Source organism: Sorex fumeus, unplaced genomic scaffold (genome assembly GCF_029834395.1).
Source record: "Sorex fumeus unplaced genomic scaffold, SorFum_2.1 ptg000072l, whole genome shotgun sequence".
In the NCBI taxonomy this organism is placed as follows: Eukaryota; Metazoa; Chordata; class Mammalia; order Eulipotyphla; family Soricidae; genus Sorex; species Sorex fumeus.
In genome coordinates, this window is record NW_026606129.1 from 18,809,110 (window position 1) to 18,823,669 (window position 14,560).

Consider the following 14,560-nt stretch of genomic DNA (forward strand, 5'->3'; position numbering starts at 1 on the left):
CGCCGGGAGCCCGAGGTGGGCGCGGGGCTCCCGCGCGCCGGGGTGCTCGGGTCTCCACCCGCCCCCCTCCCAGCCACTCACCCCGGGCAGGGTGCGCTCGAGTCGGGGGTGGGGGTGGGGGGTCCCGTGAGCTCCGGGGTGGGCGGCGGGCCGCGCGTTGGGGTTATTTTCGGCGCCCGCGGCTGCGCGTGTGTCTGGGCGTGTTTTCCTGCCCCAGGTGCCCGGGGCTGGGGGGAGGGTGGGGGGTGGGAGGAGAGCCGGGGCCCCGCCGCCGCCGCCGCGCGCTCACTGGGGTCTCTCTCTCTCTCCTCTCCCCTGCAGGAACCTTCCGAGCCTTCTGCAGCCGCCAGGACTTTCCCCGCGCGCCGGGCGAGCGCCGAGCCAAGCAGCACCGCTAAATTAAAAAAAAAAAAAAAGAAAGAAAGAAAAAGAAAAAAAAAGCGGAAGAAGCGGCCGAGGCGGCGGCGGCGGGAGGCGGCGAGGAGGAGGAGGAGGAGGAGGAGGAGGAGGAGGAGGAGGAGGAGGAGGAGGAGGAGGAGGAGGAGGAGGGGCCGCGCGCGGCGGCGGCGGCGGCGGGGACGCGGGGACGCGGGGACGCGGCTTTGTGCTGGCGGGTCGCGGGGCGCCCATGGCGGAGTGCGGCCGGGGGGGCGCCGCCGGCGGGGCCCTGCCCACCTCCCCGGGCCCGGCCCTCGGCGCCAAGGGCGTCCTGAAAGCCGTCGCCGGGGAAGGCGGCGGCGTTGGCGGCGGCGTTGGAGGAGGAGGTCGCCTCGTCCACGGGCGGGCGCGCTATGACAGCGGCGGGGTTTCCAACGGAGACTGCAGCCTCGGCGTGTCCGGGGACGAAGCCCGGGCCAGCCCGGCCAGGGGACCCCCCGGCGCCGCCGGCGCCACCACTTCCACCCCGGCCGCCTGCCCCCTCCCGCGGGAGAGCAAAGCGGGCGGCCTGCCCCGCCGGAGCAGCATCATCAAGGTAGGTGGTTCAGGAGGGTGCATGCTCCCCTCCCGCACCCCACCCCTGAGACATCCTTCGGGGGAGGGGGTCTCGGCACCCCCTCCGGCTCGGCTGGGGTGGTCGCTGGAGAGGCTTTCGCCGGAGGAGCTCCTTGCTAACGGGAAGCGGCGGATAGCGTGGTTTGCTCGGGGGGTGCAGAGCCCGGAGCGGATGCAGATGGCTTTGGGAAAGAAAGCAGAGGTGATGTGCAAGCGGGGAACTGTGCGCCGACATCCCCGGTTGAACTTGGGGCTGTCACCTTTCCCGGGATTGGCCTGGAATTTTGGCCTGCACCCTCCGAGGCGCACAGAGCTAGCTAGTCTGGTTACAGACCTCACCCCCCCCCCCCCAACCCCCGTTAGGGTGCTTGCTAGTGTGTTGTTTTCAAGACCGCAATGATGGGAAAACATTTTCTTGAAAATCCCAGGCGATGAGCAGAGGGGATTTGATAGGCTCTTCTGATGTGGAGGTTGGAGTTGACTCTTGCAAATGGTGCTACTTCAAGGGGGGGGGGGCAGATCGCCGGTCATTCAATCACGTGGAGTCAGGGTGAGGGTTTCTGTGCCTCAAGGCAGATTTCCGGTTTTCTGCGGGGCTCAGACGCGCTGAGAGATTACAGTTCTGCACGATCTCATCTTTTTCCTTGCTGCAGGAGGCAGCAGGCCTCCAGCCCTGTGGAAGTTTCTTTTGGGCAGTTTACTTGGTCTTGCGTCTTTCTTTTGGGCAGTTTACTTGGTCTTGCGTCTTGCTCGGGGTAGGGTAGAAAGCCAGCAATTATTTCCGTGCCTCTTTTCAACCGCAGAAGTCTATTAGGAACTCCTTTGGAGTTTGTGGTCGTTTTCTTTCTAAATGTTATTTTGGTTTGCAATGTAAGAATGCTTCTCATTACATGAAGTAAAAAAAAAAAGTTGATGAGCTAAGAAGAGCAGCCTTAGGCAAGGCTAGTTCATTCTGCTCCGGTTGTTAGCAATGAGGAGAAAAGGTGCTTTCTGAAATCAAGGGGTGGTTACCGGGACAGTGAGTAGCAAAACACATTGGCATTGCTGTACCCACCCTTCCTGTGGCTGATAACTAGGGGGAGAGGACAGACTGGGTCACCATGAAGAGCTGGCACTGGGTGGTTTTTGAATTTTATTGGTTCTACAGAAATCTTACAAGTGCCATGTAAGTCTGATGGTGTTATCAACTTCTGCAGCCGTCTAGTGAAATAAACCACCTTGCCACTCCACGTCACATGCAATTGGGAAACTGCTTTTTGCTTTGTCATCTGTTTGCACAGTTTATATCCAGGCAAGGGGGCAATGGAAGGACTTGAACATAGTGTTTTACCTACCAGCAGTTTGTGTGGAGTATTATCTAGGAAAGAAAAATAGTTTTTGCCTGCATCTGCCTCCTTGCAGTGGCATGTTTCTGTAGTTTGTTTCTAGGAAGGTTGTTTTTAACCATAGGCAATAATCAGTCGTATTGATTATGTGCCATATCTGTTGTTATTGATTACTAAATAAATATTGAATACTAAATATCTGTGGGGAGTTTTGCGTTATGGGGTTAAGGAAATTTGAGGTGAACGTTCCAGAGAAGATACCAGCCGTGTCATCGTAACTTCTCTTATTTAAATGATACTATTATTTTTTCAGTGTCTTTTTTATCACTTACAAATAAAATTTCCAACTTTATAGGTGTTCCTAGTGGGATTCAGTACAACTGTTCAATGACAGTGGTGTCTGAGTTCAGTTTACATTGGTGGGAAATGAGGAAGGTATTCCTGATACCTGGGCTGTTGAGAATGTTTTGGAAGAGGTCATTCTATTCTTGAAGATAGAATCACCTAGGGAAATGAGTCACTGATGTTTGAATTCTGAAACTTTCAAAGGTACTTTTTTTTTCTTTTTGGTTCACACCCAGCAATGCACAAGGGTTACTCTTGGCTCTGCACTCAGGAATTACTCCTGGAGGTGTTCAGGGGACCATATGGGATGCTGGGAATCGAACCTGGCTTGGCCGCATGCAAGACAAACGCCCTAGTGCTATTGCTCTAGCCCCTCAAAAGTACCTTTTTCATTCTTTTTTCCCAGTGAAGACAGTTGGCTTCTGGTGCACATTTGAGTTCCCTGTTTATGTCCTTTGGCATAGAGTGCCAGACATGTAGTAGTGATCAATGCATTACTTTCCATTGATAGGAGGAATGATAAGTCTATGGTTTCTGTCAGGTTCTGCTGATTCCTAAAATGAATGGGTTTAGATTTACCAGTCTCAGAGTTGGCTTATTATCTTGTGCTTCACCGGATGACTTGATTCTTTTATTTTTTTTCCCTCTGTTTCATTTTTTTGTTGGTGTGGAGGGGATTGTTGGACCTTACCTGGAGGTACCCGGGGGCTCTTCTAAACTTCGATGCTTGGAGGTCTGCTCCTGTTAGTGTTCAGGGGACCGTGCAGTGCTGGGGATCCCAGGGTCTGCCATATTCAAGACAAGCACCTTCATCCCCCTGTACTATGTCTTTGGCCCTTGACTTACATTTTCTAAGACACTTTTAAGACTCTAGAAATGATATTGAAAGTTGGTCAGGCCTGGGTTATAAGAAAGGGACATGCCGTGTCAAAATAGGTAACTGCTTGCTGTTTCTCTGCATGGGTGGCTCCCAGGAGCAAGATTGTTGAAATTTACCATGGTAGGCATCATAGCCTGAGGCAAGAGCCTAATAGAATTCAGAGATCAAATTTCATAAAGCAATGAATAGTGCACAGACATTTTTGTCACAGGAATGGCAGAAAATTAGATTTCACCTTGGTTGAAAAATAAAAGCTCAGTAGAAACCCATGTGAAAAGCAGCTGGCATCTTAGCTTGGTACCTTAGGTTCTCTTTGAATGTAAAGAATGAATGCAGTCAGGTGATGCAAGGGGAGAGAGGTGGGAGGGGATTAGTATGCAAGGTGCTAATTGGGAACTGCAGGATTGGCCTGGCAGGGAGTGAATGCCAGCTAAGAGGAGAACAGTATTTATAGGGTTGCTTTAGTTGAGAACTCGGCCAGTTTCCTAGCTCCCATCTTCATTACCACCTTGACACTCCTTTAGGTAGGTCTCTAATCTGAGAGGGTAGCAGCCTCAGTGTGATAAACAGTGGGAAGTGAAAGAGGGTGCAGAGGGATTGGACACGTGCAGAAATACTCTGTAGACTGAGAAGTACATTCCCGTCTCAGTTTCCATAACTTCTCTGGACCCCATCCATATCTACTTTGTAAATAGGGTGTGGAGTAAGAACTTGTAAGACTACATTATCTGCTGAAAGAGAAGGCCAAATCTATGCCTAGATTAGGTTCCTTAGCATGTGGAGATGATAATAACTTGACGTTGACAATAATTTATGCCGAGCAAACCTCATAGCACCTTTTACTAGTGTATTGTAAAGAGATAACCCGTGGAATGCCTGAACTGAATTTTTTACTTTCCTTTAGCTCATTGGAAAGAATATTTTCAAAGGCCCATTGCTAGACTTTTATCAGAGTAGTCTAGTAAACGAAACAGCACTTTCATTTTCTCTTTCTACACTTTGTTTTTCATTGAACTGTTCAATATAATTCACGCTTGCTTTTGAAACCATTAGTTGGGTTAATTGTTCAGAGGCAAGCACTTTTTACTGATGGCTCCATCCCTTAATTCAAGAGCTTCGTCTAAAAGTATGAAATGGCATTTTAGATTTTAGGTTTCCCTTTTAACTGGAGTAATAAAAGAAGTTAAAAATGTTTACTATTTTTGCCTGGATTTGTTTTAGTCAAAACTGATGGGCTCTTTGGGTTGGCACTGTAAAGTATGAGATATCATTTGCATATAGCACAGTGCTCTCTTCTTGATGTCCCTGTCTGTGACATTTGATAACCTCACACCATCTTGTAACCACTGACACAATCAAACTCAGAAAAATTTCCCCGTCCCTTCCCCTCCTTGTACCTTAGGCCATGGCAGCCTTTGATCTTGGGCGCTCCTTCCTAAGTAGGACATACAGTAGCTGTAAGATTTGGGTATTTAGTGGTAATGCCAACAGCCACACTTCTTCAGCCTGGCTGCAGAACCCATGAAAAATGCTTCATGCTGTTCTGCCTCCACACCTATCTCACTGGCAATTGAAGGTTTCCTATAACAGCAAACACCGATGGATTTGGATCCCAGATTTTATTTTCCCTGTTAAATGTGTGTGTGTGTGTGAGAGAGAGAGAGAGACAGAAAGAGAGAGAGAGAGAAAGAGAGAGAGGATGGGGGACACTTTTTCTTTGAGGGGAGAGGGACTCTGTTTTGGTGGGTAGAAGAGGCGGGCAGCGAACAGAGCCAGGCCAGTGTTGAACCACCTCTTGTGGCCACCTGTCCAGAGCTGCCAGCCTCCCTGGGACCATGGGGTGACCTTGCTCAGGTGGCAGCCCTGCTCCCTCGCATCACTGCTGTTAGGATCTGAATGGCAGGGTGAGTTAGAGAAACACTTTTACTCTTAACTGCCTATATGTTGATGCCAGACTCCCCACCTCCCGCCCCATGCAGGAACAAGGAGGCATCTCACTGAAATTAAACTCAAGTCAATTATTTGGAGGGAAGATTGCCTACCAGTGGTATATAAGTGACCCCTGACCCCTGGTGTCCTTCCTGGAGATTCTCTGCCAATCTGGCTGGTAGCTCAACTCAAGGGCCCTGGGATATAGTGCTGCTCAGCCGCAGGGGAGGGAATTCCTCAGGCCATGCTGCGATGTTTGGGGTCTCCAGGTCTGCACCCATTGAAGCTCAGGACAACTCTGTGGTGCAGGAATCCAACCAGGGCTGGCCGCATGCAAGATAGGCAACTTAACCCCACTTTCTTCTCTTCACTCCTCACTCTAGTATATTTTAAACAAAATAACAACAGTTTACACATAGAAGTTATAGTAATGCCTGAGGGTTTAAATAAACTAGACTCAAAAGGCAGCTGAGATAGAGAAGGGAGCACCAAATAAAGGGTGTTGGGAGGATCCTCCCAGGATGGGAGATGCATGCTGAAAGTAGACTATAGACCGAACATGATTGCCACTCAATGCCTCTTTTGCCAACCACAGCACCCAAAAGGAAAGAGAGAACAAAAGAGAATGCCCTGCCACAGAGGCAGGGTGGGATGGGGGGGGGGGGTGGAGGGTGGGAGGGATACTGGGATCAGTGGTTGTGGAGAATAGGCACTGGTAGAGGGATGGGTACTCGATCATTGTATAACTGAAACCCAAGCACAAAAATTTGTAAGTCTGCAGCTGTACCTCATGGTGGTTGACTAATAAAAATAAATAAATAAATAAACAAACTAGATTCCTGCAAGGTAGAACTAGTACAGCGGGCAGGGCACTGCCTTCCACACGGCCAGCCTGAGTTTGATCCTTGGCACCCCCATATGGTCCCTCGAGCTCTTCCAGGAGTCATCCATGAGTGCAGAGTAGGAGTAAGTTCTGAGCACTGCCCGGTGTGACCCAAAGCCAAAAACAAACCAACAAACTAGACACCTTAAAGGCAGATACCTGGAAGCATTCAGTAACTGGGGTTTTTGGATCATGATTCAGTGATTTGCCTTTATTCATGATTTAGTGGCTTTATTTATTTTGAATGGGGAGGAAAACTACAGCTCCACACCTAGCAAACCTGTGAGCAGATCAGAATATTCAGTAGTTACTGAACGCAGAATGAATCTGTCCAGATGGAGAGGCAGAGGCTGGATCTCTTAGTTTCAAGAAGTCCAGCCCCAACCAACCTCTTCCTTCGTCTCCTTGGAACCGAGAGCGTTTGAGGCCAGGCAAGACAAAACTGTCCGTGAGCACGGGAGGCTGGTCCGCGCTCGTGGAGAACTCTTATCATCACCATTACTGTTCAGTTTCTAGAGTGCCTTGAGGGTCATTCTTGCGCCCCAACAATTATGTGCCCCCTTTGCTCATGTGCTTCTGGGTGCCACCCTCACATCCAAGCAGTTAGGTTCGCTTTGCCTTCTTTTGTCAATGTGTCTGCATAGACAACTGAACAGGAAATTGTTTCTTAATTGCTGATCTTGGCCACTCGAGTTATTTTTTTAGAGTGTTCTCTGCCAGACTCTCCTTTAGTTCCATTCATAGCTCTGTGTGTTTTGCTAAGGGTCTGAACCAGAGTGCTATTTTTGTGGGGGGCGTGGTGGGGCTGGGGTGAGGGAGGGGATAGGGGAAGATAATTCCTATGCTCAGGGGACCATGCAAGTGTGTGTGTGTGTGTGTGTGTGAGGGGACAATCAGGTGTTCCTGCATGGATTAAGCACACGCCACCATTTTTGGACCATCTCCCTGATATCAAACTGCATTTATTTAAAATTTTGGGGGGATGTGAGGGGTTCTGGAGTGATAATACAGCCAGGAGGGCTCTTGCTTTGAATACAGCTGAGCCCAGGTTCAATTTCTGGCATGTTATAGGGTTCCCAAGCCTTGCCAGGAGTCATCCCTGAGTAAACAGTCAGGAGTAAACTCTGAGAACAACCAGGCGTGGCTGCAAGACCGTACCCCCAACCCCCCGCCCCCCCCTTTTTTAATGCTTAGGATGCCCAATGGCTAGTATTCCGTAGGTTAGGACAATGCCATTTTCGGCCTAAATGCAAACAAGTGAAGGAGACACATTCATATTTTCTCCCCAGTCTTTATTTCATAACCCCCAGTGTAAGGCTGCCAGGGCACTCCATCCCCTGACTAATGCTAAGCCAGCTGCTGTTCCTTCCTCACTCCCTAGTCCCTGGGCCCCTGCATTCGGTTAGTCCCCACCATATTCTGTGTGAATGAGATCTTCTGATATAGGGGAAATGGGATGCTTCAATCAGGGGATCACAGGACTTAACCTGTGTTTGCCACCTGCTCGGCCAGCTTTGTTTTCTACTGATAATGAATCAAGAGGGTTTTTTTTTTGTGTGTGTGTTTGTGTGTGTGTGTGTGGGGGGTCACACCCAGTGATGCTCAGGGGTTACTCCTGGCTCTGCACTCAGGAATTACTCCTGGGGGCTCAGGGGAGTATATGGGATGCTGGGAATCAAACCCGGGTTGGCCGCGTGCAAGGCAAATGCCCTATCTGCTGTGCTATTGCTCCAGCCCCATGAATCGAGAGGGTTCTTGCTTCTCACAGGAGGGTTTGTAGTGACTCAAGCTCAGTTGGAGCTGCCAGGAAAGTCTGTGCTGCCTATTTGCCTCGTGTTCCAGTGATTCTTCACCTTCCATGCACCAGTGCCTCGTTCATCTCCCGAGCACAGTGTCCTCGAATGGTTCAGCCTGTGGACAAGAGACTGATTCCTGCCCCTTCCCATGTTGCGGTGGAGGGTAGGTGGCGCAGATCTGCTGGCCACTCGGGTTGGGTGACCTGGTAGGGGTATTGAGGGGAAATAAATAAAATGTCCCAGCTGATCATCACCGCAGTGACTGTTCTCAAGATTTTGGGAGCCAGCACAGTGATGGAAGAAATGAAGGGTCTAGAGTTGGGGGATGCTTGGATAGAGTCCTGCCTTCCCCGTCTTCCTTTCAGTGTGGCTGTGGGGAGAGATTTGCAGCCTGAATGTCTGGTGAAGACCATCTCTGTGGGAGAGGAGAGGGAATATGTTGACTCGTGGGAATGTTCAGAGATACACCTGGGTCCTGAGTCCCGGGGGAGAACATGGACCCGGCTATTCCCAGTTAGATCCTGTGACTCCCAACATTTTTCAGACCTATTCTAGAGATTCTTTATGGCAGGATGGATTTTGATACCTTCCAAATTGGTTGTCTCAGGTTCATAACAACCGTCCGGGCATCAGAAGAGCCCCCGGCTGTAAGATCCGTGGTACTGAGCCACAGTTTCCTGGAGCTGGGTACCCTTCTAACTTAATTTGCTCAGGAGGGTCTATATTACATCTTTATGTTGTCTCTGTTCTGTCAACTAGAGTGGGGCTGGTTCCTCCTCTTGTTCAACCTGAATGATAAGTACAATGGACATTTTACTTCCCTGCCTTACACAAACTGTTACAACCTCGATCAGAGCCCCGGGAAACTGCTGTAGCACCGAAACCTCAGGGTCCTCCCCTTCTCGCCCCAGCTACAGTGGTTGCCTCCGCCTTTGGCCATCTGGACCACCTCCCTCTGCCCACCTGCTCTCAGGAGGAGGATTGTTGCAGATTTCTCCACCTCCCACCCACTCTTCCCCTGTATCTCTAAACAGCTGCTTCCTTAGTCTCCATAGGTAACTTCCTGTTATTCGCCCAGAGATTGTGAAAGAATGTAGCTGAATGTCTGTGAAAGCACATACTTGAATCTCCACTTGTGGATAAAATATGTGAACGGATCAATAAGTAGGCATGCATGCTACCACTTATCCTGGGAGTTTGGTGAAGATGTTATTTAGACTTGACTCCAGCTGGTTCTGATTGGGATATAAAATTCAGTGCGCTTCAAAGGAGATGTTTATTCCCTGTACATAATTTTGGAAATAACCAAACGGAAGGAAACGGTCTTCATTTAAGTTAGATATAGGCATCTGGTTGGTTCCAGGTTTCAGGATTATACTCCAAGATGCTGAGATAAATGGTCTCTCCCTGTTGGGCCCCTGATGTAAGAGCAGACCTTCGGAATATTCTTTTGAGTTATGTTCTGCTGTCAAAATCTAAAAAGCATGGCAGGAGATCTTTATTGTTTGTGAAAGCATTTAATCTCTTTTCTGGATTTTTTCTGCTTTTGCTGATCTATAGTTTTGACTTAGTGTTTGTTTCTTTTTTAAGGAACTAACTTGCTTCACTTGTCATTCAGCTAGGATGGCAATAGACATTATTCTTCAGGGGGGCTGTGGAATTAATAGATGAAAAGGAAATGCCTAGGAATTTAAGAGACGCAGAGGCAGAGCTAGGTCGTGAGATCATGAGTCCCTCAGTGCTCTTGTTTTGTTGGTGCTCAAAATTCCACCTAACCTTGCCATTCAGGGTTGGGGGAGAAGAGAGCTACTTAGAAATGCTTTGGGTCCTCTCCCTGCAAGGATGGTGTTGTTTCCTTTGAACAGCAAAACAAGCCCATTCCTCAGGGTTCAAGGATTTCCAAGCAACATCCCAGAGCTGGTAAGAGGCCAAGCTGACATTCAGAGCAGGTGTGATTGGCTGGAAAGACCACACTTGGAAGTGATCCATCACTTTTTTCCATGTCAGCTTTGGAAATGTCTCTCACCCTGATCTTGCTCCTGCTACTCACCCAGGCCATTCTGCCTTCTTGATTTTGGCAGTTTCTGCCAGTCCTAAAGTAGAGGACTGGCTTCCTTCGTGTTTGTTTTGCTTTGTGTTTTAATTAGGAGAGTTTAGCCTGTTGTGTCTGAATCTTGGGATGAAGCCAATTTATATACCAAGCCTTAGACAGAGTTCTCTCCACCAGGCTATAGGCATGTGTCTGCTCCTCAAAACAGGATGTTATCCTTTTCCTCTCCATTCTACTTTGATATATTTGAAAGCTTCTTAGGAGGGGAGGTAAGTTTTTCATTTGTATTTATTTTTTTAGCAAAAAGTTGATTTACAGTTACACACTCTCAGTATCCTGGGAGGTATTGACAATAGTGTTTAGTAGTGTTTTGGTTTTTTGAGCTTATTTGATTTTATATATATATATATATATATATATATATATATACATTTACATGCGCACACATTTCTCTTTTTTATTTTCTTTTTTAAAAAAAAATTATTAGTGAGACACCATGAGGTACAGTTGTAGACTTACAAATTTTTGTGCGTGGGTTTCAATTATACAATGATCAAATACACACCCCTCCACCAGTGCCCATTTCCCACCACCACGGATCCCAGTATCCCTCCCCCCCAATCCCTCTATCCCACCCTGCCTCTGTGGCAGGGCATTCCCTTTTGTTCTCTCTCTCCTTTGGGGTGTTGTGGTTTGCAAAAGAGGCATTGAGTGGCAATCATGTTTGGTCTATAGTCTACTTTCAGCATGCTTCTCCCATCCTGGGAGGATCCTCCCAACACTCTTTATTTGGTGCTCCCTTCTCTATCTGAGCTCCCTTTTCCCCTAGCATGTGTGTACATGCGCACGCATTTCACTGGAAATTTTCACTTCAGAAAATACAGAGTTATAAGCAATAATAACATTCATAATCCTTTGCTATGAAATCGGCATTCTTCTTGGAGTATGGTAAGTAAACTGGAAAGAGTGGATCTTAACATCCCGGGACCAAGCCGCTGGATTCGTAACTGATTCATAATGTAGATTCATGGGCTGTTTGGAACAGAAAGAGATCATGTAACATTCTTTTGTAGTTAGAGATATGCAAGGCCATGCTGATTAGTACATTTAGCTCCTAGCTATGGTTGAGTTCATTTATTTGCATATTAGCATAACAGAATTAGGGAAAAAATGGTTATGTAATACTGCAGTATGTGCGTATTAATAGAACAAGATGTGGTCTTCCCAATAGTTATTTTTAAGAATTTGTTTTTTTGCTATAGATAGCTGCGTGTGTACATGTGCGGTGTTTGTGCATGCGTATACGCTGAAGACTCTGTCTATAAATAGTCGCGATTAAGAGTGAACCAAGTCCTAACGCGGTTGGTTGACACGAGGCCCGTCTTGTGGGAGACTGATGGGGAGCAGGTGTGTGTTCTCTAAATTGAAAATGTCCAGGAAGGGGCAGGCTGTTTGTTATGAACATTGCTGGCGAAACCTCTGTTGCTCCTGACTGATTAGTGTAGCCACAGAGGGCTAAGTGACCTCGTTTGCAGCTACCATTAGAATCACCAACCATTTTGACTATCTCCATATGCTTTTCTGCTACCTTTCATTTTTCATCTTCTAAGCTCTGATATCCTAGGGGCATGGTAGATGCAATTTTTTTAATAGTATGGCTTAATGCTTATTCCTGGAGGAGATATTATGCATTGCTTAGATTTTACTCCTGTCAATTTACACTAACGATTCTATTGAATACCAATAGAATTATTGTGATGTCTTTGGAGTGGAGCAAATGAAATTCCTGATAGAATGTGAACGGATGTTTTGATTTTTTTGAAGTTTTTGATGGTTTGTTGGAAGAGATTTGTCTGTGTTTTGAAGGCTTTTCCCCCCCCAATTTATTCATGTACCATTAATTTTTCTCCTATACATTACAAGTACTATTTGTAGACTGTGTATGAATATTCACCTCTAAAATATATGTTATGATTTTTCTAATTGGTTAAATCAGTTTACACCTGCTGTCGGCACTTGTTGCTGTAAACGTTTCCAGCGTTTGGTACCATCAGTGTTTTGTTTTCATTTTTCAGTTTCTTGCTTGTTTTGTGTGGGGTTCTTGGGCCATACCCTGCAATGCTTGGGGAGGTGTGGCACCCTACCCTTTTTGAGCTGACTCTCTTGCCTTCTTTTTTGTCTTGTAATTATTCTCTTTTGTGACGGTCATCCAATAACTTCTCTGTGGCTTTTAGGCTATTTCCCTGTTTGATGATGTTGAACACATCTTCCATGCTGTCGACCATTTGGATATTGTCGTTTGTAAAACTGCCTTTCAATTCTTTTGCACATTAAAAAAGAAATGGGCATCCACTATGGCCTCAAAACCAAGAAAAGGGGGCCGGAGCGATAGCACTGCAGGTAGGGCATTTGCCTTGCATGCAGCCGACCCGGGTTTGATTCCCAGCATCCCACATGGTCCCCTGAGCACTGCCAGGAGTAATTCCTGAGTGAAGAGCGAGGAGTAACCCCTGTGCATTGCCAGGTGTGACCCCAAAAAGCAAAAAAAAAGGGAGGGGAGCATCAATGTTGTAGGGCACCTTCACACTTTCTGGATCGCTTTTTGTATGAAATATATTGAAAGTATGTGGCTTATCACTGTCTTGAAGAGTTTAATATTTCTTATGAAATCTAATTTATCAATTATTTTATTGAATTTTATTTCTGTATCTTGTTGAAGAAATCTTAGCTTAAGTTCATGAAGATTCTCAATTAGTTAACATCTGTGACCCTTATTTTTCATATGTAGATCAGCTATCTATCTGGTATTTAGTGTATAATGTGAGGACAGTAGGGGTCATATTTTCTTTCCATTTAATCTGTTTAACTTATTTAGCAACACTGATCTGAAAAGACATTTTTCCCACTGCACTCCATTGGCTCCTTGCCATCAATCAAGTGGGGTCTGTTTCTGGAATCTCTTTTTTCCCATATGTTTATTTCCTCTTTTGCGTCTATACTACATGGTCTTTCTTCCTAGTGACATACCCAGCGTAGATTGGGTTGCTCATTTATGGAAAGGCGTACAAAAACGCTCATAGCAACAGTGGCTGTCATAGCTCCAAACTCGAAATAACTCAAACACCCATCTTACAAAAATAATGTTTCCTACAATGAGATACAGAAAGAAAAAAAGACAGGAAGGAACATCAGGCAGGATACATAGAAAAAGGAAGAAAGAACTAATGGAGATGATTGCTCTTGGGGCTACCCATCTCTCGAGCATACTGCTGGGAAAAAGTGGGAAAAAGAGACCAGACCCAGGAGAATCCCAGCAGGCTGAGTGTCATGTACATGAACTTTACAAACAGACCAGCTAATCTGCAAAGAAAGCTGTTGAACAGGGAGGCAGAAAGACCCACAACGTCTTTTGGGGAACTAATACTATTTACTGTCTGGATCTGAGGACACTCAGTGAAATCCCACAAGCTCCGCACACTTCTGAGTTTTCTGGAAGCACCTCCTGGTCCTCCAGTAGTAAATAGTTGGCTGAAACACTTTGGTTGTGGAAAGGAATCCGAATGGCATCCTCAGTGGCATCTTCACCCTGCATTATTGAGGCCAGAACCTCTTCCCTGCTCCCCGGAAAGTGTTTCTGCTACGGTGCCATCCATGCTACCTTGAGGCCTTAGATCAGGGTTTCCAAAGTGGGTGAAAGCCTCCCAGGGGATGAGGGGTCCAGAAAGACCCAGAGGTGGTGGCCGTGATCGCTTTGGGTCCACTTTAGGGGTGTGTGGTTCTGTTTAAAGAGGGTAGATTTCTTGGTGATTCAATAAAAAAATAAATAAATTGAAAAAATTGAAAAGAAAAAGTAGATTTCCGGAGCTGGCGGAGAGCAGGGGTTGCGCCAAGTGATTGGTTTTCTGCCAAAGGACCCCTCGGCCAAATTATTCTGGGGTCCTGTTCCCTGGATGGGGTCCTGAGCATGTGAAGGTGTGGAGCCGGGCAGTACTGGCGGAGCCAAAATTTCCTTCCTTTCCTCTGCTCTGCAGAGCCTGGGTAGGATGCTGGCATGGTAGCGAAGGGGGTGGCACCCCACTCAGGGATTAGCTGGGCGTTGGGGTGGTTTTGAATGTTTTAATCCCTTGGTGTGCACTCCGACAGTTTAATGTTAATCACTGCGCACGCACTGCTTGTACAAAAGCTCCAGGCCCACTCATTTGCGGAGCACCTGTTCCCTGCACGACAATTTTCTCGATGGCAGCAGACAGACAAAATTCAGTTCTCCAAGTCGGCAGACAAAAGCCTGAGTTGTTGGGTAACAGCTGAATAGGACCAGGCCAAGGGTGCCTGGAGGTGAGCCTGGAGCTTTAGCTCTGC

The 14,560-nt window shown here is 47.2% G+C and overlaps 1 protein-coding gene across 1 annotated transcript in view; it reads left to right on the forward strand.

The window, feature by feature from the left end:
* The first annotated feature begins 561 nt into the window (after positions 1 to 561).
* The window catches only part of PLCL2 (phospholipase C like 2), a 200,118-nt gene continuing 186,119 nt past the window's right edge, over positions 562 to 14,560 (forward strand). The window contains exon 1 of the mRNA XM_056129273.1: positions 562 to 973. Within this exon, the coding sequence (XP_055985248.1) occupies positions 629 to 973 (345 nt within the window). The 5' untranslated portion in view covers positions 562 to 628. The remainder of the gene's footprint in view (positions 974 to 14,560) is intronic.